Below are 25189 nucleotides of genomic sequence, written 5' to 3' on the forward strand. Positions count from 1 at the left end.
GTTTTAATGTGATTAATTTCTTTCCCTTTTATTCTCCTATGAGAACCAGGATGCCATTTAAGCCAGCTTAAAGAAGCTGCACTTGGCCACAGAATCTCACAAGACCCTAAGAAATGGAATGATAATCATTTTCAATATCTAGGGGAAAAAAGGAAGACCCTGGATTCACCTTTTGCCAATCCATTTATCACATTTCCAAGTCCTTTCTCCCTGAATCAACGCTAAAATATATATAGAGATCAGTCAGTAAGCCCTTATATACCAGTCACTGTGCTAAGCACTGGGGATATTTAAAAATGGCCAAAAAACACCCAGTGCCTGCTCTCAAGGAGCTGATGGTCTAGTAAGGGGTAGGTAACAAGCAAGCACTTACATACATACAAGATGCCTGCAGGATAAATTGGAGGTAATCAACAGAAGAAAGGCACCAGATTTAGGGTGATTGGGAGACCCTGTGCCATATTCTTCACCCATATTTCAAACCATCTTTAGAAAAAGTTGGTCTGATTTTCCAATATATAGTGTAATATGTATATATAATCTATATAACACATAAACAGCTTAATCATTAGGCCCTTTAAGACCAATTAAGTTCATCTTACTAGATAAATGTAGAATCCATCCATCCATCCTTTTGTTCAGCTGGCATTTATTAATTGCCTCCTGTATGCCAGACAAAACAAAACAGTCCCTGCCCGCAAGGTGCTTACATTCTGTTGAGGAAAATAATATTACATATATACAAATTAAATGCAAACTAATTTGGGAATCAGGGATTATGGAACTAGGAACTGGGAGGAATTGGGTCATTGGTTGGTAGAAAACTGAATGCTCCTGAATTCTCTCACCTAGGAGTTTCCTTTTTCCCCTAGGGTTTCTTTAGGAGAACCATTCAGAAAAATCTCCACCCATCCTATTCCTGTAAATATGAAGGAAAGTGTGTAATAGACAAAGTCACTCGGAACCAGTGCCAGGAATGTCGCTTCAAGAAATGCATCTATGTTGGCATGGCAACCGATTGTAAGTCCATCTTCATTTGACTTCTGAGTGGGTTGAGGGGGACAGAGTGTGGTGGTGTATTGCAGCTAGAAAACCAAGAAAGCCCCCATTTGCTGGGGTAAATGGTAGTGGTAATGGAAGTCAGAGGAGAGGCTGCCTTTCTTTCTTCTGAACGGAGACAGTCACACTATTGAAGGGCAGTCCTGAGCCTCTCTCCCTTCCAGAGCCTGGAGAGCAATCCCTAGAGGAAAATTTAGGCTCAATGGAAGGAAAAACCTTTCCCACCATCAGCGCTATTCCAATGTACAAGGTCTCCCCCTACCCTTGGCAGTCTTCCAGCAAAGCTGAAGGGTCGCTTGCTCGATATGTCGTAGAAAAGATTTTTGTTTATGTGTGGATTATTGGATGATAGATTTAGAAATGGAAAAAAAAATCTTAGAGGTCCTCTCATCTAACTGACTCATTTTACAGATTAGGAAACTGAGTTTCAGAGAGATCAAACAACTTGCCCAAGGTGACCAGGTTGCAAGTGGCAAAGCTAGGATTTTAATCTCTGTCCTTGGCCTAGATGGCCACCAAAATTCCTTCCTACTAGATTATCATTCTGATTCCTACAGTAGCCTACTTTGACGTAGGCACAAGGTGACTCAGTTATCTTAAAAGTCTTTTCTAGAATTGATCGTTATCAAGGTCAGGGCATCAGAGGTGGCAACTGGATGATGTAGTGGATAGAGTGCTGGACCTGGAGTCAGGAAGACTGAGCTCACATCAGCCTCAGATTTACTAGCTGTGTGATCCTGGGCAAGTCACTTAACTTCTGCCTCAGTTTCCTCAACTGTAAAATAGGGATAATAACACCTACCTCTCAGGGTTGTTGCAAGGATCAACTGGGATAATATCTGTAAAATGCTTAGCACACAGCCTGGCACATTGTGCTGCTTAATAAATGGTTTTTCCCTTCCTCTTTCCCTCCGAGCACCAACCATCTTAGCCTGGTTGCTACAAGTAACAAAACATAAGATTTTTCTGCTAATCTCCTCATTCTGATGTCATGTTTTCCCCATGATGGCATTGCCCTTCCTGTGTGAGAGATCTACCTAGTATAACCCACAAAACAGCCATCCTCTTGACCACAGGCAGGAGAGTATCAATATGATGTTTGTCTTTGAAGGGGTGGGAGGCAGAAGCAGCATCAAAAGGCACTGTGTTCAGAAAATTCCAAGGAATGGGAAGTAGAATATTGTGGTATGTGGCTTGCAATATTTTTAGCCATAAAGACGTTCTATACTGAGGGAGCCCTAATGTGATTAACCCTTGAAAGTTCACTTCCCCCCTCAGTACGCCGGGGATCTGACCCTGCTGCTTCCATCAGTGTGATAGTGATGATCAGAGTGGTATCACAGATGTGGATCCCGTCCCATCATTGTACAGATGAGGAAACTGAGGCACAGAGGGATTAAGCAATTTACCCAAGGGCATACAGGGCATACAAGTGGCAGAGGTGATGTATAATAGCACATCCTTTGACTTCAGATTCAGGTGGATTAAAAACCAAGAGCCTGCTTTCTCCATGGGTGGAGTATTCCATATTCATACCAAAGTGGAGAGAGAAACTGTAATTCACAGTATCTGGATCAGGGCCTTCACCTGGAGTCTGTGGATAGATTTCAGGGAGTCTATGAACTTGGGGGGGAAGAAAATTGCATCTTTATTTTCACTAACCACTAACTGAAAGTTATGAATGTAGACAATAAACCATTCTTCCAAGAAGGAATCCATAGGCTTCTCCCACCTGCCAGACTGGCCTGTAACACAGATATGATTAAGAACCCCTGATTTGGCCCAAGTAAGGCCCCTCATCTAGCTGTCCTATGGGTGGTTCTTAATGGGTAGACCAAGATGTTAGAAGAGAGTCCAAGGAACAATAGAACATATTCCACTAGGGGAAAATCTTTGTAGATTTTTGTCTGTGTTTTTCCTTTCTATCAAAAATTGGAATCCTCCAGGATGATCATACTATTATTAGATGTGTTCGAATCAATCACTGGCAGGTGGAGGTTGACATAGACGATTCACACAGGAAGGTACTATGTGGTAGAAACAACACTAAACTTGGCATCTGAGTACCTGGGTTCAATCAACAATTAAGTGCCTACTGTGTATCATTCCTGGGGGCACCTAGATGGCATGGTAGATGTTGGGCCTGAACTGAATTCAAATCCAACTTCAGACATGTACTAGCTAGGTGGGCCTGGACAAGTCACTTAACCCTGTTTGCCTCAGTTTCCTCATCTATAAAATAAGCTGGAGAAGGAAATGGCAAACCACTCCAGTATCTTTGCTTTTCTTTTTTTCTTCAGTGTTTAGCACAAAGCCTGGCACATAGTAAGCACTTAATTAATGTTTATTGAGGAACTGACTGACTCTTCTTTTGAAGTAGACAACATTTATATATAAAGTATCAGTCAACTAATAGACATTTATCAAGCATCTTCTGGATGCCAGGTGCTGTCCTAGGCACTGGGGATAAGTATAATCAAACACTCAAAGGAATCTTTGAAAGTCTCCTTCAACGATTCAGATCCTAGTCTATCCATGGCCACCCACCCTTTGCAACTCTTGCCAAAAATTTGTCGTATTTCAAGGTATTGACAGCTGCCTGGAGCACTGAGCTGACATCCTCAGAGAGGCTGACCTGCTCATGTGAATCAGGGCTCATCGTATTAAGCTAACTATCTCTTTGGGATTCTGCACCAAGGCTCAGACTGGATGATGAACATCCTATAGCAATTTGCAACAAAGGGCAGGAAAGAGAAAACTTTGCATAGGATGATGCCCAAGCTCCCTAGGGAGCTGATGGGCTCCCCGTGCTTGGCATCCCTGGGTTCATTTCCCAGCTTCTGACAAAGAAAGCCACAGTCCAGATGGTCTGGTGCGATCGGTCTCCCGTGTTGATGTGCCTTTCTCTTCTCCCCCCTTCTAGTGGTATTGGATGACAGCAAGCGGTTGGCAAAGAGGAAGCTGATAGAAGAAAACCGAGAGAAAAGGCGCCGAGAAGAACTGCAGAAAACCATTGGGCACAAGCCGGAGCCAACAGACGAGGAATGGGAGCTCATCCGAGCGGTCACAGAAGCCCACGTGGCCACCAACGCGCAAGGCAGCCACTGGAAGCAGAAGAGGAAATTTCTGGTGAGGCCACCACAGGGCATGGTCTGTGCCCAGGCAAGGCCGGGCCACAGATGTCATAGCCAACTCGGGATTGCCTGTTTGAAAGGGGGGCCACTATCAGCAAAATGGTGAAGGTTATTTCTAGCTTCCTCTGCCTCTGAATTTTCCAACCCTTTCCCTTTTCCATGGTGGTCTTCCATTTACCGACTTGATTTTCAGCCATTCAAGAAGCCTGCTGGGCTAGGTTCTGGGCTAGATGCTAGGCCTACAATAACAAAAACAAAGCACTTTCTGCTTTCAAGTAGTTTTCATTCTACTGGGAGGAAAATAAACATGTACATAGGTAAGTCAGTACAAAATACATATGAATAAATATCAAGACTTTTCAAAGGGTCCGCCAACTAGAGAGATCAGATTCCAGCATCTGGGAGGCGGCACTTTAGCTGAGCCTGGGAGAGAGCTAGGGCTTCTAAAAGGCACAGATGAATAGGGTTGGTTTGGCACAGCCTGTGCAAAGTCACAGAGGTGGGAGATGAAATGTCATGATTGGGGAAGAGCAAGTCAGCCAGTTTGGTTGGAACACAGAATGTGTGAAGGGAGTCATATAAAATCAGTCTAGAAAGAGGTGCTCCATTGCCCCTTACCTGAATCAAAACTTGCTCTCAAGAAAAGGGGGGATCTTAGTTTCATTTAGCGAGGGTGATGTAGCCCAGCAGTTAGAGAATTTTGGGAACCAGGAAAGCCCCAGAAAGTTCTCTAAGACTGTACCAACTGGCTTTGACAGAGGGAGTTTTCTGATCCAGGAGTCCAAAACTAATGAAATCACAAGTCCTGTCCCTGTCTCTTGTGATCTCACTCACATTAAAGTGTCAGTAGTTAATAATCCCTTGGAACATTGCTGCTCCCAACTTACATTGTGTCCTTGAAAAGAACAATTCCCATTTCTAGAACACTCTAAGGCATCTAGCAGACCTTCCTACTAACAATCCCCATGAGCTAGGGAACGAAAACATGATTATCCCTGTTTTACAAGTGAGGAAACTGAGTCTTGGAGAGATTAAGTGTTATACCCAAGGTCACATAGCTAGGAAGGTTCCAACGAGGATTTGAACTCTAGTCTCTCCTGATTCCATCCAGTGCCTTAAGCCAGAGATTTCATATGGCAACATTAGCCAACAGGTAGCAAAGATATTGGGAAGCATCTCCAGGCTCTGAAATCCCAACCCAACAGTCCATTTACTGTTTTCTTACAGGGTAAAACCCCAATATAAAATGTCTGACCAGACAATGAACTCAATAAATAGCTTCTCTTCTCTGTATATATGCCTCTGTATACTGTATGGCATATTCTAGTACAGTGGAAAGGGGGGGGTGGAGTTGGAGGCTCTGGGTTCAGATCTAGGCTCTGCCCCCTTGTTACTTGAATAACCCTGGGCGAGTTACTTAGACACTCTGGGCCTCAGTTTCCTCATCTGCAAAATAAGAGGGTCCAACAAGATGTCTCTAAGCTTCCTTCTATCTCCAAATCTCCAGAAGTAAATACAATGGATCACTGTAAATGTAGAAAGCTTCCAGGGCTAGGCTTGAACCAAACTCTTTCAGAATTAAAATGAGCCAATTCTTATTAAGTGCCTATTAGGGCTTTGCTAAATTTACCTCACTGCATAAATACTAACTATTATTAAGTACCGGGGATTTGAACTAGGCCCTCAGATGCAAAGACAAAAGCAAGCAATGCCTGCTTACTTACATATATAATAATATATAACGTAACGTAACGTAACGTAACATAACATAATATAACATAATATAGAAGGAGCTTATATTCAATTGGAGGTCGGGAGAGGGCTCGGAGAATACACAGATAACTAAATATAAAGTTGTTGTTGCTTGCTTTTGTCTCACTCCTTGTGACCTCATTTGGAATTTTCTTGGCAAAGATCCTGGAGTGATTTGCCATTTCCTTCTCTAGCTTATTTTACAGATGAGGAAACTCAGGCAAACAGGGTGAAGTGACTTACCCATACAGGGTCACGCAGCTGCTAAGTGTCTGTGGCGGATTTGAATTCATGTCTTCCTGACTCCAGATCTGGTATACTATCCACTGAGCCACCTAGCTGCCCAAATACAAAGTAGATACCAAGTAATTTCACCAACTAGGGGCAATCGAGGAATGCCTCATGTAGGAGGCAGCACCTAAGCTTTGCTGTAAAGTAATGGAGTATCGGAGTGAATGAATACGCAGAATAACACTGTAACACAGAATGCCTACCAACAGACTGGTATTCCCAACATCAACATTGTACTGGCTGCTGATATATTTGGGACTTGTCTTGATACATGTAACTCAAGGGACATAAACAGTAAATGACAATGAGGCCCAAGAAATGCTTCCTGTTTGCAACATCGTATTCCCCAACTCATGCATACATTTGGTCATTGGAATAAAGCTTCCAGTGGAAAATATGAAAGAAAAAGGGTTAGAAGAGAGATAGAGTAAGTATAGCCTGGTACACCTTCGTCTGGGACACAGCAAAATAAAATGATGCCAACTGAAACTGTTGGGTAGCAAGTACTAACTACTGGCATCGTGGAGCCCATGGCACGCGCATGGCCATGTCACACCTCCTCTAGATGGTGGAAGAATGGCCTGGACTCAGGTGTACCTCTCTTCTTTTTCCCAGGCTTCTCTTGCCCCAGTCTCAAATCATGTACCATTTCCTTGCCTCAGAAGGTGAGTGGAAAAACTCCAATTCCCAGAATTCCTTGCAGGCCCAGGCCATCCTCCCCATCTCTAAAGAAGGTCTTATAACCCTGTTCTGTGGAATCTGCCAGCTGGAAGGGACCTCAGAGGCCATCTGCCCTAAGGGTAGCTGAAACAGAGATACCTGTACAGCTGTGGCAGAAGTAGTCATCAGACCTTTACTGAAGGGGGAGGGAAACCCAGCCTCCCAAGGCAGCCCATTCCACTATTGTTTTCCTCTTAGTATTAGTCAGTTTTTCGTTAAATCTAGCCCAAATTTACCTCTACATAATTTCTACCCACAATGCCCAGCTCAACTCTCTGGGGACAAGCAGAAAAAAAAAAGCTAATTCACACACATATACACACACATACACACACACATACACATGTATGTATGTGTTAATTTTTATGTGTGTGTATATATTCAAAAATACATATTTGAATATATGCATTTATATCTATATTTGAGTATGTATCTACTCAAGTATATATTTAAATATATGAATTTGAGTATATGAAGAATGTATATGTGTCTCTACACATATGTATTTATTTTTATGTATATATGCTCAAAATATATGTATATTCAAAAATATATACTCAAAAATATTTAAATATATGCATTTGTAGCTATATTTGAGTACATATCTACTCAAGTATACATTTAAATATATTAATTTGAGTATAGGAAGGCCATATATGTGTCTACACACAAACACACACACACACACCCTTCCTGTACCCAAACTCAGCTATTTTGTGCCCCTCCTCCTCATCACATTTCTCTCCTGCAGGCTAAACAGCTCTAGTCTGAAGGCCTTCCCTCTCTGATTGCCCCCATCTGGATGGAAGGTATTGTCCTTCAAATGGACAGTCTGAATGAAGGTCCAGTTCACTAAGTGGGATTCCTGAGGAGACTGTGGGATATAGGGCACATCTTGGGTAATTATTTCATCAAATGTTGTAGTTTAATTTTCTTTCTTCTCAAGTTTGAGAGGAGCCTTTGACAAGGCTGCCATTGATATGCTAATGAGACTTGGGTTAACATCTTCACAGCCCTTTTTTCTGCCTCTTTAGCCTTGCGATCATTACTGTGATAAAGCAGAATGTCATCTCTGGCATGTGTAGCAGACAACCTTTAGCCCATATAATTCACACAGTATACCATCATGATGATGATGATGATGATGATGATAGCTAGCATTTATATAGCACCTTCTGTGTGCGAGACATAGCCCTTTATAAATATCTCTTTTGATCCTTAAAACAACCCCAAGAGGTACATTCTGTTATAATCCCCATTTTACAGTTGAAGAAACTAAAGCAAATAGAAGCTAAGTGACTTGCCCAGGGTCACACAGCTAGTAAGTGTCTGAGGTCACATTTGAACTCAGGTCCAAGCACTGTATCACCTAGCTAGCTGCCTCAATAATGACCAGAGGTAAGGATTAGCACAGCAGTTGTCTAGACTGCACGTTTCTCTCTAGCTGTTCTCATTAAGGTGATAATTGATGGTGACTAAAGGAGTTACAGAAAGCCAGCAGAACTTGGAGTCAGGTCCCCGTTTCTCATACAGAGCTTGCCAGGCAATACACCAGACAGCACAGAGTACCTAGGACATATTATATGTTAGAGTGAAGCCAATTTTAGCATGAGCATCATTTTTAAAGGCTTCTCTCAGTGGAACTGAAAAGGGGCAAGGTGGTATCTGTGCATCTCTCTCTAGAGCTGCAGTTGGTTGGGGAGGAAGGGAATGAGCCCTCTGCTCTAGGGGTCAGGTGACATTTGTTCACATTCCCAGCTTACCACTTGCCACTTACATGAACTAGGGCCATTCATTTAATACCTTTGAGACTTGGTTTCCTCATTTGCAAAATGGGAAGGTCTGGCTAGATAATCTCTAAAGCCCCTTCCAGCTTTGGGATTCTGTCATGCTAGTAGCCGGGGGGGGGGGGGCAGTGTGTGTGGGGCCACAATACGAGGGCTCAGGGCCCTCTCATTCTCTCAGGCCTGTGTCCCCTCTGGCCTTGCTCCACTCTGCTCTATCCTCACTTGTGACTCAGGCTCAGGGAGCCTTTGGGGGGCATTCAATGGCCTCCCTCATAGAAATGATGAGTACTGTGCATCAACCCTCTCTCAGAAAGAACCCCAGAACACCAGATGGGTACAGTTAAGCCCCGTGGCTCAGCAAGCTTGCATATTTATGGACTGCACATGGGCCTTGGGCTGAGATGAGTCAGGCTGAGGGATTACTCTTGGGATGTAAATTCATTCCCTTCTTCCCGGCCCCCAGCACAATAAACTACTGAATACTGTCTGCTAGGACACCAAGGAAACTTGGAGAGTTACAGAAGCACTAATTGACTAAATAGAAGTCGGAAATTATGGAAACGATCTCTTTTAGGACAGGGACTCATTTACACGGTTAGCTTAAGTGTGCTGCTCAATATGGCTACCAAAATTATTAGTAATAAATATTAGTACGTGATATATTTAGCATACCTTTATACAAAAAACACATACATATGTAAAATACACAGACACACACAAGCCATGTATAAACAGCAATTCCAGACCTAGGATTTCTTTCTATGACAATATCATAGATTAAGAGCTGGAAGGAACTTTGATGGCCATCTCGCCCAGCTCTTTCTTTTTACAGATAAACTGAGGCTTAGAGAGATCAACTGCCTTGCCATGGTAATATGAGTAGTAACTTTCAGAAACAGGATTTGAGACCAGAGTTTCCTGATACCAGGTGCAACACCATGTTGCCTTTCTTTTCAATGGAGAGATCTCCCAGCATAAATACATCTTTCATCAATGTAGATCAGTAACTCCTCTGTGACTTGTCAGGAAAGTGTTCTTGTGGATCCCTGAGAAGTCTGGAAATGCCTTGCCTAGGGTTACACAGCTAATAAGTCACAAGCAGAACTGAACCTAAGTCTTCTTGACCCTGAGGCTGACTCTTTGTCTGGGACGACTGCATTATTAGATGAAGAAGAAAAAAAGGAGGAAAATGAGGAAGGAGCAAAAGAAGGAGAAGAAGAGGAAGGAGGAGGAAGAGGAGGAAGAGAAGAAGGAGGAGGAAGAGGAGAAAAAGAAGGAGGAAGAGAAGGAAGGAGGAAAAGAAGGAAGAGGAGGAAGGAGAAGGAGGAGGAAGAGGAGGAGGAGGAGAAGGAGAAAGAGGAGAAGGAGGAAGAGGAGGAGAACAAGGAGGAAGAGGAGGAGAAGGAGGAGGAAGAGGAGGAGAAGAAGGAGGAAGAGGAGGAGAAGGAGGAGGAGAAAGAGGAGGAGGAGGAGGAGAAGAAGAAGGAAAACAAGGAGGAGGAGGAGAAAGAGGAGGAGAAGAAGAAGAGGAAAGAGAAAAAGCAGGAGGAGAAGAAGAAAAAGAAGAGGAAAGAGAAGGAGGAGGAGGAAGAGAGGGAAGAGGAGGAAGAAGAGAAGGAGAAGAAGGAGGAGGGGGAGGAAGAGGAGGAGGAGAAGAAGAAAAAGAAGGAAAAGAAGAAGAAAAGAGGAGGAGGAGCACCTAGAAGGGTTCCTGCCCCTCTGCTGCCCAAGGACTTTATTCCAAGAGAGATTACCTCATCCCAGTTCACCACAAACTCAAGGCTAGAAAGTCAGGAAGGAGCTGTTGCTAGAACCTTGTTTTAGACACACACGCTTTGTAAGTGAGACTCCCAAGAGGCAGCAAACTCCAGTGGTCAGAGGGCTGGGCCTGCAGTCAAAAGCACTGTATTCATATCCTGCCGCAGACACAGGCTGCTGTGTGAGGCCTAGTGACTCATTTGTCTTCTCAAAGCCTCAGTTGCCTCAGTTCTAAAATAGTCAAGAAGCATTTCTGAAGCACCTACTCTGCACCAGGCAGTGTGCTAAGCACTGGGGATACAAACACAAACCAAAAAAAAAGACACTTCCTGCCATCAGGGAGGCTAGTAGTAGCACCTATCTCATAGGTGGGGGGTGGAGATCCATTGATTATTAAGGTCATGTGTAAAAACGGTCATGTATTTTCATATCAAATCTAAGGCCAATCCCTCTGCCTCTACAGATCGCTACCCAGCTTCGTAGACAAGTCTGGAGGGACTGCCTGAGTCTCTGAGATGGGCAGTGAGCTGAAAGGGACACATGGTCAGAGGTGGTATTTGAACCCAGATCTCCCTGACCAAGGCTAGCCTTGCATGCTGCCTCTATATAGAGATATGTGCATAACATAGCGTTCATACATGTATACATATTCGTACCTAGATGGATGCTATACTGTACATGTGTATGCACACGTGTGTACATATATCATTCACTCATGCATGTGGTGTTCTTGCGTATATGAATTGTGTTACGTGTGTGTGCATACACCGTGTGTGTCATTTATACACAGATTGCTTCTATGCATACCCCTTATCATGTGTGTGTGCACGTGTGTAATGCATATAAAGTATATGTGTGTATCATTCATATAAGTATTGATAATATACTGACAGGTATATGTATGTATATATCTATCATTCATATATATATAATTCCTACATGTGTGAATTATATACATGTACCTGTATTATGCACAAATATGTGCCTATGTCATTCATATAAATTATTTACATATATCATTGAGAGAGATGGCACATATATATTATGCACATGTATGTATACATCTATCATTCATGCATTTATGGGGTGGTGTGTGTACATGTGTCCATGCATCACATACATATATCATACACACATAATCTTTCCCTACCCCTATATTTGTACACTGTATACATGTATCATTTGTGTAAATTATATACATGTATCATTCACACATATATGGGTGATATACTCCACCTGTGTGTACATATATGTATACATGTGTGTATCTCTTAGAATCCTGGATTTAGAGCTGCCAGGTTCTTTGGAGATGATCTAGTTCATGGGCTGTACTGAGAGACGCCAGGTGACTTGCCCTAGGTCACACTCAACTTGCCATTGTCTCAGGAAGACCCTCTGGTTCCACTGGGGCAGAGCAGCAGAACTCGGCCCCTGCAGGTGTCTCAGGGATGCCCAGGGGTCCTGTCTCACACCGGGAAGCTCCTTTTCCCAGTGCAGACAAACATCTCTTCTGTGATGTCATCTTACAGTGCATGTCTATGTAGCCTTTTACAATTTGCAAAGCACTTTATATTTTCCCCCCTTTGACAACAATCCTTGGAGGTGCTCTTATTGTCCCATTATACAGATGAGGAAACTAAGGCTGGACTTGAACTCGGGTCTTCCTGACCTCCAGTCTGGCCCTCCATCCAATACCCTCATGCATTTTGTAAGGCTAATTACTGCAGGAGCCAGCTTTCTGTGCTGAACTTGCTCCAAATCCCTTGAGCACCCACTTGTACTTTCTGGATGATGAAAAGCCTCCTGAGTTCCCTGTCCAGCACCTCTCCTTCCTCATTTCAGCTCATGAATATTTAGAAGCTGGTTGAAGTTCTAACATTTTCCATTACCCAGACCACCAACTCCCAAGGGTTCCCTTTCTGAATTTTCTTCATTTTTAATTTTTAAAAATGTGTCAACAGCACACGTGATATCTGGTCCTGACGGTCTTCGTTTTCATCGTTTGCTTTTTCTGTGCTTTGGGAGGAGGCTAAACATGAGCCTCTGTTCCTCACTGGGGTTTGTTGTTATGGGGATTTTTTTACAGTTTTATTCTGCCTAAAATTGTAAAAACTTTCCCCTCTTTCAAAAGTATTTTCTATCCAAAACAGACAGGAGAGGGTAGAAGTGGGGAACTATTTCTCCAGCAGTGTGACCACTGATAGTCATGAAGTATCCTTCCACCCCAACACACACACTCACTTTCCCCTCAGGTTGCATGTTTGGCAATCCCAAGAGTCCCCTGACTATTCGGAATGTCAAAGAACAGAACCTAATGGGATTGTACCCACCACACTGCTATGGGTTCTCAAATCAGAAACAACTTGATTTTAAGATGCTTTTCCCCATTCCTACACCCAATGGACTGTAATGGACAGAGCACTAAATTTGGAAGCCCCCATCCAATTTTGGCTCTGACACGCCTCCCCCGCACCCCCTCCCCAGGATATAAGGTTATTAAGAGCAAGGGGTCTTCTGGCCCTTTCTTTGTATCACTAGTGCCTAGCACATAGTCAGCACTGAATAAACGTTTGTTGATTGATTGGCACTTACGAGCTGTGTGACCTTGGGCAAGTCCCTTACCTCTCTGTGCCTCAGTTTTCCCATCTGTAAAATGGGAATAATAATACCTGCTTTATCAACCTCCTAGGGAAAAGCACTTTGTTAAATATGAAAAGCACTGGAGAAATAAGAATCACTAGCAAAGAAAACAGAAAAGTGAAATTCCTTCTAAGAAACAGCAGAAGCATGCCCTATGGTCCTAGCTGCTTTTGGAGGAATGAAGGAAAGCTACAAGAAACCCACTTCGAATGTACTATTTCCATCAATTCAGACTGCATTAGGAAAGCCAGCAGATCAGTGGCTTTATGTTTGAATTGCTACACTCTCTTCCCCACCAAAAAAAAAAAAGCCTCATCATTGTTTGTGTAAATTTGGGGGGGCAGAAACCTGCTTTTTTTGTCTTAAAAAAAACACACAAAAAAAACTTCCCAGCAGGAACAGCCAGCTAATACAAATGGGTAGACATTGCCAGAATGTGTTATATAATATGCTAAAAATTCTCCCTTGAGGCCCTAACCACTAGTCCTGCCACACCCTCTGAAGATTAGTTCAGCTACTGTTGACAGAGGCAGCTTGCCAGTGGGGGGGGTGGGAATAGAAAAAGAAAATCATCTTTGTTTTCCTCAAATATGGCTTGGGGAGGGGTGGGAAATCGCTACAGGAACAGTCATATGCATAAATAACTCATTAAACTGGTTTTGCTTTCTTGACTCGGCAACAGGGAAGGGGGCAGTTACTGGGGAGCAGTAGTGTCTCTCTGCAAGGACATGAAGCTTTTTGCCTGGCTGACAAGGGTGACCACCTGGTCTCGGCTCCAGGTGGAGGACTACCTTTTCTTTAAAGCCCAACCCAATGCCGCTTCCTCCTTGAAGGCTGCCCTGATCCCTGCCTGTGTCAGTCCCAGTTTTTCCCTCGCCGATCGAAACCAAGACCTCTGCTCCTAGATCATTTTTAGCAGAAATAGGAAGAAAAGGAAAGTTTCATGGAAAAGTTTAGTTTTGAGCAAAACCCAGAAGAAAGCATGAGATTTAGACTGATGGAAAGGTAGGAAGGGCATTCTAGAAAGGAGGAATAGTACACAGAGGACAGCCTGGCCATGGCGTATGTGGAAGGAGGGTAAGGTGATTAATCTGAATGGAGGCCAGAATTTGTGCAGGGGAAGAGTAAGAAAGAAGATTGGATAAGTAAGATGGGACCACCTGACAGCAGGCCTCGAATGCCACACTGAACCCAGTATCAACTATATATCTATCAACAATAGGGGGCCATTGTTCATTCAGAAGGAAAAAAGAAAACATGGCAAAATTAAATGTTTTAGTAAACTGCCTCCTGAAAACAGGACTGTTATAGATTAGCCCTCAGTATTCAATTATCTAGGGTGGCTAGATGGCTCAGTGGATAGAGCACCAGGCCTGGAGTCAGGAAGATTCATCTGCCTTAATTCAAATCTGTCCTTAGATATTTACTAGCTGTATGACCCTGGACAAGTCATTTAACTCTGCCTCAGTTTCCTCATCTGTGAAATGAGCTGGAGAAGGAAATGGCAAACCACTCCAGTATCTCTGCCAAGAAAACCCCAATTAGAGTCAAAACAGAGTCGGGTGCAACTGAAAAATAACTCAAGAACAAAAAAATTAATTATCTACGTAGTGGACCCAGAGATTTTTCCCCTCAGTCCAAGCTTCTTAGGACAACCAGAGTAGAGCTCTGAGGCCCAGGTGTGGGGTAGAATTTGCAGTTCCCCAAAGTGGCAGGGCTAGCCAGCTGCTAGGTCTAAACTTACAGCCCCAAGAGCTAGGGCAGAAGCACATCTGTTTCTACAGCTGGTGGGGCAGAACATCATTTATCATACTCCTTGCTTCAGGCCATAGTTCAATGTTCTTGAAGAGCCATCCCATCTCAAAACACCTGGAAAACACCTGAGTCACGTAGATAAATATGCACCTTTTCAAGTGTTCCAATACAAAATCCATATCATTGTTGACCCCTTTCTTTGCACCTATGTTACCATGTTACTTTTTGAGAGCAATTAATTGGGGTACCCTTTATCCCTAGCCATAATAAGCAGAATGTTCCATCCTAATAACATCCTTTCTCTTTCCTCCCAGCCAAGAGAGTATCCTGACATAGTGCCTTACACACTATAAGAGCTTAAGAAATATTTGTTAAAAATTGAATTGAGTTATATTGGGTTTAGGGAAAATCCAATCTTCCTACATTCAGAGACTTTTGCATATGTTTTCTTTCCACTTTCTTTCTTTCACTGTTCCCTCATCACAGAAATTAAAAACACACACAAATCTGCCCTGAGCCTCCATGTTTTTCTATCTGAACTCTTAAGGTCCTGTTTCCACAATGACTTTGATTTGTATCTTTGACCAAGACAGAGTAAAGAGGTCATGTCATTTTTTTTCATGAAAGATATGTATTTTACACCAGGTGAAAAAAATCCAGATTTCCTCCTTCCCAGTGAGAACTATCTTAATGGTAGGGCACTGCCCCTTCTCTACTTAAATCTCTCTGATTTAATATCCTCAGCCTGAAGATATTGGACAAGCTCCGATAGTCAATGCCCCAGAAGGTGGAAAAGTAGACTTGGAAGCCTTCAGCCAGTTTACAAAAATCATCACACCAGCAATTACGAGAGTGGTGGATTTTGCCAAAAAGTTGCCTATGTTTTGTGAGGTAAGGAAATAAATGTGTTTGGAGTTTGTTTTGACTGGGTTTCTATTTTCCTGTGTTCCTATTCTACAGAACAGATCTATAGACTTCCACACTAACAGCTGTTGTTTAAAATCTCATATTACTTAGGAACAATTTAATCATTTGAAAGCACCGGTAGAGACTCATTAAAATTTGTCATTCCCCCCCTTGGTACAGATATATGTAATTACCCTCCATTTGTACATCCTAGGAGAAATGGAACAGCCCAGATTCCTCTAAAATCAAAATTAAAATGGTGCCAGAGGCATAATCTAGTCCATCCCTTTCTCCCAGACAGATTTAAACCATCTTCTAAAGATAGCCTTCTACCCTAAAAATAAATAAATGAATGAATGAATGAAGAATAATAATAATAATAATAATAATAATTGTGTAGAAGGGGGCTGGATAGTTTTCACCAGCATCCCAGCAATCCTTTCCAAGGTCTAATCTAAATCCTTCCCACTGGCTTTTAAGTCTTGTGTGAGACTGGGTTTTCTGCTTTTGGTTGTGTCTGTTTGTTTGTTTTCCTCTTGGGTGAGTGATTCCTGGCAGGTGCCAGTTAGTTAGTCCTTCACTTCTGGAAGTAAATTAAATGGAGAGGAGCCCTGGGGTAAGTTTGCCTCTAAAGGGGAGAGGGGAGGGAAGGGAGTCCATAGAATGAAGCTCAGTTTCCTCCCATGGAATAACCCTCCTTCATCCAGTCATTTATGTTTTGGAACCAGAGCCAAAGAAGGCCTGAGCTCAGAGACTTCTTGGGATCACTTTCCACCCCCTAGGTGACCCACTCCCAGGCCACCTGTAGGGTCCCCTACAGCACTCAGAGCGGAAGAAACCCGAATAGTCAACCTCTTCTTTTTAAAGATAAGAAAACTGGGCACCAGGAGATAATATGACTTGTTCAAGGTCAACCACAACTGAAAACTGGCTGAATGGGGATTCAAACTAAGGTCCAATGATGCTAAATTCAGTGCTCTTTCCACTATACCAAGGTCCTGGCAATGAGTATGCAGCCTTAGGGCCAAACTCAAGTGTAGCTTACACCTGCCTCACAATAATAACTAATGTTTATATCACACTTTCAGATTTGCAAAGCACTTTATAACATACATATAATCATATTTGATCCTCATGAAACCCCTATGAGAGAGAGAGAGAGAGAGAGAGAGAGAGAGATATGCCATTTTACATTTTACAGATGAGGATTCTGAGGCTGAGGCAGATGAAATGACTTGCCCAGGGTCACACAGCCAATAAGTATCTGAGGTAGGATTAGAACTCAAGTCTTCCTCATTGTGTGTCCAGGGTTGCACCCATTTTACCACCTAGCTACCTCATGACCCCACTCTTCTGGATTGCCTCTAAATGCGGCTGTTTTTTCCGGGTGCAGAAGACACTCTCGATTATGGTGTCATTTTGAGCTCCCCTGGTATTCTCTTTGCTTTTATTATCAAAGCAATTCCCCATTGTACCCAGGCCCTAGCCCGCAGAGAGGAAATCCACTTGGTTCTCAGCTATTGGCTCAATTCCCACATTGGCCATATCCAAAAATGTATGTCTCATTTTGCATATTGAGTCCGTCACTTCTGCAGCAAAGAGCCAGCAGCAAAGGGGGCACCTATCAGTTAAGGAATGGCTGAACAAATGTGTTGCATGCAATAGAACACTACCATACTGGGAGAAAGTGACAAAAAGGACCCTTCCATAGATATCTGAGAAGATGTGTATGAACTAACCGAGTAAAGAACCAGAAGCAATTTGATACCATAACAACAACATTGGTCAAAGAAAAAAACTTTCAATTTCTTCACTTTCATTTTAAAGAAAGGTATGAATCACAGAGCGGGACAGAGACATAGGCCTTTCAGATGGGAGCCCCCTACGTTTTACTGGACTCCCCAGTTTTAGCCTTTTGCTTCCTCTCTTCAGAAGTCAGCAAAGGAAAGAGGCCAAGAACGGGCCTCTGACATGACCCAAGAAGGCAGCTCAGCGGAGAGAGTGCCTCGAGCCTGGAGTCAGGAAGGCTTATCCTCCTGAATTTAAATCTGGCCTCAGATATTTACTAGCAGTGTGACTCTGGGCAAGTCATTTCACCCTGTTGGCCTCAGTTTCCTCATCTGTAAAATGAGCCGAAGAAGGAAATGGCAAACCACTCCAGCATCTTTGCCAAGAAAACCCCAAATGGGGTCACCGAGAGTCAGACATGACTGAAAAGATTGAGCGGCAAAGTGGGTTCAGTTGACCTTGGCCTCCGGAAGTATGACTCCAGAGGCTGGAGTGGACCATTGCCAACTTCCTTCCTTTACTGATGCAGACAAGCAATGCCCCACTGGGAAAAGACCAGCTCGCCCTTTGTCCGATGGGGTGCTCAATGCATTACCGACTGGGCCACCAAAAATCACCCACAGAAACTCGGCCAGGTATATATCCTTTCTGAAGCAGCTTTGAGAGGTCCCTCTGAGAGGTGTCTCCTGGTTTCCCACACATAATCTTTGCCAATAAACATGACTAATGTGTTCTTGAGGAGGCAGGAGGATTCTGGGAGAGCAGCCCTGAGTCCACCCCTCCTGTACCTTTCTTGGAGCCTTCCTGAGGAAGAAAACATTTTTGTCAAATGATTGATAGTAATTACTTGCCCAAGCACTAGGAGACACCCCCACGAGGGGCTTAAAACCCACTTTTAAAGGAAAAGGTATCTGGCAAGATATTTTTCATACCTCCTAAAGCATGGGGCTTCAGAAGTGTTCATTTGGCATGCAGCTTCTGATTATAAATAAGCATTCCATTAGCATCATTTTCTAAACTTCACTAAAATGATGGTTTCTATTTTAGCCACCCCAGAGGCTTCCCTTGCCAAGATAGTCCCTACTCTAGTCTGTGCACCCTGTGGCTGGGAGGCATCATTCTGCACAATGAGCCCTAGACTTATGGTCCCAGGCTCTGGGTTCCCATCTTTGCTACTTCCTACCTTATGACCTTGGGCAATCATTGACTCTCTCTGGGCTTCAGTTCCTAATCTGTAAAATGGGGGGCTGGACTGCATGACTCCGCTGACATCGTTGAGCTTCTGTTTGGTTTGTTGACGTCTCCTCTACTGATACTGGCTGATTCTTCCCAGCTGCCATGCGAAGATCAGATAATCCTGCTGAAAGGCTGCTGTATGGAGATCATGTCCCTCCGAGCGGCTGTGCGCTATGACCCCGAGAGTGAGACTTTAACCTTAAATGGGGAGATGGCCGTGACGAGGGGCCAGCTGAAAAACGGAGGCCTGGGGGTGGTGTCTGACGCCATCTTTGACCTGGGCATGTCACTGTCTTCTTTCAACCTGGATGACACTGAAGTAGCCCTCCTTCAAGCAGTCCTGCTCATGTCTTCAGGTGAGGATATTGAGCCAGGTTCCCCATCTCCAACCAGAAATAGAGATACTGCTCTTGAATTTTCATGTTCTCTTGCGCTATGGTTTCATAGCTTATTCCCTCTCCTCTGGGTAGGATTGTTCAATAGATACTAGCCAAGTGGCCTCAAGAACCAAGCTACCTTTGGCCATATTTGTGCAACAGTCCTCTGTCACCCATAAAGAGGTAATGCCATGGCATCCTGGAGTGCACGTTTCACTGAGATTGTCCAAACCTGCTTCTTTCTGTTTTGCTAATATATAGGACATGTGCAAGACTGACTTGGACATTCCATTCCATTCTCTGTTTTGGATTCGAGGTCTTAAAAGAAAGCAGTGGTCAAGGAGTCAGGCACCCCAGATTGTATTCCTGTCCTAGCCCTTGCTGTGACACTTAATTCGAAATGCTTAGTCTAAAGTCGCGTGGTGCAGTGGGAAAAGTGCTGGACTTTGGAGCAGAGAACCTAGATTCAGTTCTGGCTCTCCCCCTCACTCTTTATGTAACCTTGGACGAGGCCTTTCACCTTCCCAGGCCACTGTTTCCCCATTTTACAGATGAGAGGATTAGTCTAGATTGGGAGTGCCAAATGTGAGGCTTCCCAAGTGCAGCCCAGATCAGATTAAAATGTAATTGGAGAAATGTTTAACAAAAGAAATAAAAATATAATGCAACACAGATAATATTCATTTGTGGTTTTCTAAGTCACTATAGAGCTGCCGGGGATCCATTTCTGTTTGAGTCTGATGGTCTCGATGAGCCTTTTAAAGGCCTTATCCACTGCAAATCTATCCTTCCACTTAGGACTGCAATCCAGTAATAATATCAAGTATGACAAAGTATGTGACTGGGACAAGTCCTTTCCTTAATGAATTTGATGTAGTGGTTTCCAAATTCTCTTCTAGCTCTAACATCTTGGGATTGTACAGAATGAAATCAGCTGAGCTGATCCTCCTTAGTTAACACTCTATTAGAATTCTTCATGGAAATACTAAAGGAGTTACCATTGGCATGCTCATTAGTGACACTGGGAGCCCGGTGACCTGGGTTCTGCTCATCTTAGAGTAAATAAAAAGTAATCTTAGGAGGAGAAGGTTCTAGAAGCTAAGGGGGTCCGGGAAAGCATCCTGAAGAACGTAATGGGGTTTTTTTCAGAATTTTTTTGGGGGGAGAGCGAGACAGTTGGGGTTAAGCGACTTGCCCAGAGTCACACAGCTGCTAAGTGTTATGTGTCTGAGGCCAGATTTGAACTCAGGTCTTCCTTACTCTAGGGCTGGTACTCTATCCACTGCACCACCTAGTTGCCCCTAGAAGGTAATGCTTGAACCAAATTTTGAAGGAGGCCGATGATTCTGAGAGGCAGAGATGAGGAAGGGAAGCATTATAGGCATGAAAAATGAGACCTTAGTCACCCAGCCAAAAATTAAAAAAAAAAAAACCATAAAAGTTTCCCAGAGCAAATATTCCCTGTTCAAACCCCATGGAGGTTTGGGCTTTGTTTTGAATCAGAGAAGGATGTGGACCGTCTGGTTCTGGTTCTGCATCCCATAGAAGGGGCTGCCTTGTGACATCTTTAGTAAGGCAAGGAGGTGGCTGAGTGGACAGAGTAATGACTTGGGGTTAGGAGGACATGAGTTCAAATCCTGGCTCATTGATGGTTGTGTGACCATCAATGGCTAGACAGTATCACTCTCTGCCTCATTTTCCTCATTCATAAAATAGGGATAATAATAGCACTGACCTTATAGGGCTGTTATAAGGATCAAATGAGCTAATAAAGCATTTTACAGATGTTAGCTTGGATTATTTAGGGTTTCTATTGATTGAGTCAGATGCTGCTTTGGGGTCCAAATATTGTAATATCTAGACTGTTATTGTGTGACAAAGACCAGAGAGGGAAAATCTGGGGCAAGAGAGAACTGTTCCTAGCAGGCAGCAGGCCTATCTATTATCATCAACTTTTATTCCATCTATCTTTAAGAAACAGTCATTGTATTCATTTCCACAATAGTCTGTGAACACGACATCTAAAAGAATAGAGCAGGATAGCAATGTGTCTCAGAATCACTCTATCTGAGCTCCTTTGAGGAAAGAGAAACATTAATAATAAGAAACTAAGCATCCGCTAGGTGCCAGGGAGAAGACTGGAACTAGAAAGAGCAAGACAAAATGAATACCAAAATGAAAACCAAAAAGAAATCCCAAGGCAAAAATGAAACAATCCCTTCCCTCAGAGAGCTTCCATTCTATCATAGGACATTTATGAACAGATAGCAACTCCTCATTTCCTTCAGGATTCAACTGAAGCACTACTACCTGGAGCCTTCCCTGCCCCCCTTAGCTTCTAGAGGTGTGCTCTCTCCCAAAAGTAACTTTTATTCATTTTGTATGTATTTGGTGTAACCTTGTATGTGTACACACCGTGCCTTTCCCTTTAAGATGTAACCTCATTGAGAGAGGACTGTTTCACTTTTGTCTTTGTATTCTGAGCATCTAGACAGTGTGAGGCACATAGTAAGTGCTTAATAAAGGCTTGTTAATTGATTAATTATGAGCACATGCAAAATAAATACCAGGTAAATTGGGAGGAGGGTGCTAATAACTGAGTCGATCAGAAAAAGGCTTCTTGGAGAAGATGGAATGTAACAGTGAGTTTTGAAGGACACAGTGAGTTATCCGAAATGGAGCCGTGAGAAGGGAGCAGATTCTAGGTGCAGAGGAAAGCCAGAGCAAAGGCACTATTAAGAGGGACTTTGAAAGCCAAAGTGAGTTTGTATTTGCTCCTAGGCAGCTAAATGACTCAGCAAACAAAGAGTTGAGCCTGGAGTCAGGAAGATCACTGGCCTCAGACCTTTAGTAGTGGCACAGTTCTGGGCTAGTCTCCCTGTGAAATGGGCATAATAATAGCAGCCGCCTCCCAAGGTTTTTGTGAAGATCAAATGAGATAATATTTGTAAAACACCAAGCCAGTGCCAGGCACAGAATGAGTACTTAACAAGTGTTTGTTTCCCTTCCTAGAGACAATAGGGAGCCATTTGAGTCTACTGAGGAGAGAAGTAACATACTCAGACCTATCTATGCTTTAGTAAAATCACTTTGGCAGCTATGAGGAAGATGGGTTAATGTAGAAAAAGACTAGAGAACAGTTTAGAGGCTATGGTAATAGTCCAGGCAAGAGATGGTAAGGACCTGAATTAGGGCAGTGGCTACGAGGATAGCAGGTAGGGGATGGATGAGAGCAGTATTGGGGAATTAGAAATGACAATATTTGGCAACTGATTGAAGTTGTGGAGTGAGAGGGTGAGGAGTCAAGGGCTACACCAAAGACGTGAACCTGGGCGTCTGCAAAGATGATGCCACCTTTGGCAAAAATAGGGAAATTTGGAAGAAGGTAACTTTGGCAGTAAAAATAACGAGTTCTACTTTGGACGTGTGGTCTTTGAGCTGACCATGGAAGATCCAGTTGGAAATGTCCAATGGGTAGCTAGATATGAGCAACTGGGACTCAGGAGGCTTAAGTCAAGCCAGATGCGTAGAGTTGGGAATTATCTGCATAGGAGTGATCATTCAATCCACAGGAGCTGAAGAAGTCACCCACTGAGATATAAAGACTAGAGCTTTGCTTTTATGGGTATAAGCAATGCCAGGGGCCAGGATGCAACCAATGCAGTTTCTTTTGTTCAGTTATGTCCAATGCTTCATGACCCCATTTGGGGTTTTCTTGGCAAAGATACTGGAGTGGTTCACCATTTCCCTCTTCAGCTCATTTTACAGATGAGGAAAATGAGGCAGTCAGGGTTAAATGACTTGCCCAGGATCATACAGTGTCTGCGGCCAGATCTGAACTCAGGAAGGTGAGTCTTCCTGATTCTAAGCCCAGTGCTCTCTGCACTATGGTGCCGCCTTGCTGTCCATACAGATGCTACCACTTACAGTTTGGCAGAGTGGCCAAGTGACTTGCTCAGGGTCACACGACAATGCTGTGTCAGAGGCGGGACTTAAACCCAGGGCTTCCCGACTCTAAGGCCAGCTCCTTCTACAGTACATGATATTGCCAACGACGAGACAAATAGTAACAATAATAACCAACATTTATACAGTGTTTTATATATCTTATGAAACTTGACCCTCACAACGGCCTTGTGAGGTTAGGGTTATAGATATTCCTATCCCCATTTTACAGATGAGGAAACTGAGGTTCAGAGTACTTAAGTAACTTGCCCCAAATCATACAGCTAGTAAATTCTGTAGGCAGCTAGGTAGCACCATGGTGCACAAAGCACTGGGCCTGAAGTCAAGAAGACTCAACTTCCTGAGTTCAAATGTGGCCTCAGAAACTCAGTAGCTAGCTGTGTGACCCTGGACAAGTCACTTAACCTTGTTTGCCTCAGTTTCCTCATCTGTAAAATGAGCTGGAGAAGAAAATTGGCAAACTGCTCCAGTCTCTTTGCCAAGAAAATCCCAAATGGGGTCACAAAAAGTCAGACATGACTGAAACAACCAAATAATAAAGTAAATGTCTGAGGTCAGATTCTAGTCACCATCCTATCCATTCTCTCTGATAAAAGGGAAAGATCTGGACTCAGAGAGCCATACTTGAAGTATATTGAATGTAATAAATTGCTATTACACTCTGTTCACCTTTTAAAAAACATTTTCCTAGTATTTACTAACTTACTAGTATTGGCTGAATTCCCATCACCTACTCTTAACGACCACCAGTCCCTACATTCAGAGTTCTCACTTCCAAGATAAATGACAGCTGTATTTTAGTGTTTTCTATTTGCAGAGAACCTTTAGTAGACTGTCTTGTTTGAGTATTTGAGTCTTACAACAATCTTGTGCAATAGGTATAATGGATATTATCCCCATTTTACAAATGAAGAAACTGAGACTCAGAGTTAGGTGACTTGTCCACAGTCACCCAACTACTAGGCTGAGAAGCAGATTTAGAACCCCAGCCTTCCCAACTCTAGGTCCAGCACTTGATCCCCTCTGCCAGGCTGGCTCTTATTGCTAAATAACATTTAGATTTTGTGCCTCCTCTCCTCAGATCGCCCAGGGCTTGCCAGCGTTGAGAGGATAGAGAAATGTCAGGAGGGTTTCCTACTGGCCTTTGAACATTATATCAATTACCGCAAACATCACGTTGCACACTTTTGGCCAAAGCTGCTGATGAAGGTGACGGACCTACGGATGATTGGCGCCTGCCATGCCAGCCGCTTCCTACACATGAAGGTGGAGTGCCCCACAGAACTCTTTCCCCCTCTGTTCTTGGAAGTGTTCGAGGATTAAGAAGGACTGGTTGGATTCTCACAATTCTGACAATGCTACTTATGGGGTGTCATTCCATTCCATTGCCTAGCTCTTTTGTGTTTCTCTGTATCTTGGGGGGGGGGATTTTTGTTGTCGTTGTTGGGAGGGGAAGGCTGTTGTTGGCTTTTTCTTTTTTTGCATTGATATACACAGGTGAAAATGTCCCCTGAATGTGGGTACATGTGACTATCACAGTCCGTCCTCCAGTCCGTAGGTGTGAATGCTTTGAAAATGGCGCAGTAGCAAGGTGGGGAGAAAGCTCAGGAGTTCACCAGCACGAAGTGATCACCAGCGTCCATCTTTCCCCAGTCGATGGTGATACAAAGTAAAGCTGCAAAACAATGAGTGACACATTCTGTTGTCTTGACTTAGTGAAGGACTTTATCGATTAGGTTCCATTTTGTAGGGCACAAAGAAATCTTGCAATGAATGTAGCTTCCATGTATGTGTCCCCTCCCCCCAAGCTGATCTGTAGTATCTCAGATCCTTACTCTTGCTCATTTTCTTAAGACATCCATCCTTTTCCTGCCCAAATAGGAACATAGACCTAGGACTTGGAGTGGGGCTTTAGGAGGCATTTAGTCCAAAACCTTCCACTTTAAAGATAGGGAAACTGAGTTCCAGAGGGGGTTAAGTGATTTGTCCAGAGATACATGCCCATTAAGTGAAAGAGCTG

General features: G+C 43.4%; 1 protein-coding gene across 5 annotated transcripts in view; it reads left to right on the plus strand.

Annotated features, from left to right (window-relative positions):
• The window catches only part of THRB (thyroid hormone receptor beta), a 422927-nt gene extending 398063 nt beyond the window's left edge, over positions 1 to 24864 (plus strand). For all 5 annotated transcript variants that reach the window (XM_020971083.2, XM_020971082.2, XM_020971080.2 and 2 more), the window contains 5 exons: positions 873 to 1020; positions 3983 to 4188; positions 15641 to 15787; positions 18924 to 19182; positions 24251 to 24864. In XM_020971083.2, coding sequence (XP_020826742.1) covers positions 873 to 1020; positions 3983 to 4188; positions 15641 to 15787; positions 18924 to 19182; positions 24251 to 24492 — 1002 coding nt within the window. In that variant the 3' untranslated portion in view covers positions 24493 to 24864. The remainder of the gene's footprint in view (positions 1 to 872; positions 1021 to 3982; positions 4189 to 15640; positions 15788 to 18923; positions 19183 to 24250) is intronic.
• Positions 24865 to 25189: the final 325 nt, after the last annotated feature.

The sequence above is a fragment of the Phascolarctos cinereus genome, unplaced genomic scaffold (genome assembly GCF_003287225.1).
Source record: "Phascolarctos cinereus isolate Bilbo 61053 unplaced genomic scaffold, phaCin_HiC Scaffold_1;HRSCAF=81, whole genome shotgun sequence".
NCBI classification, from domain to species: domain Eukaryota; kingdom Metazoa; phylum Chordata; class Mammalia; order Diprotodontia; family Phascolarctidae; genus Phascolarctos; species Phascolarctos cinereus.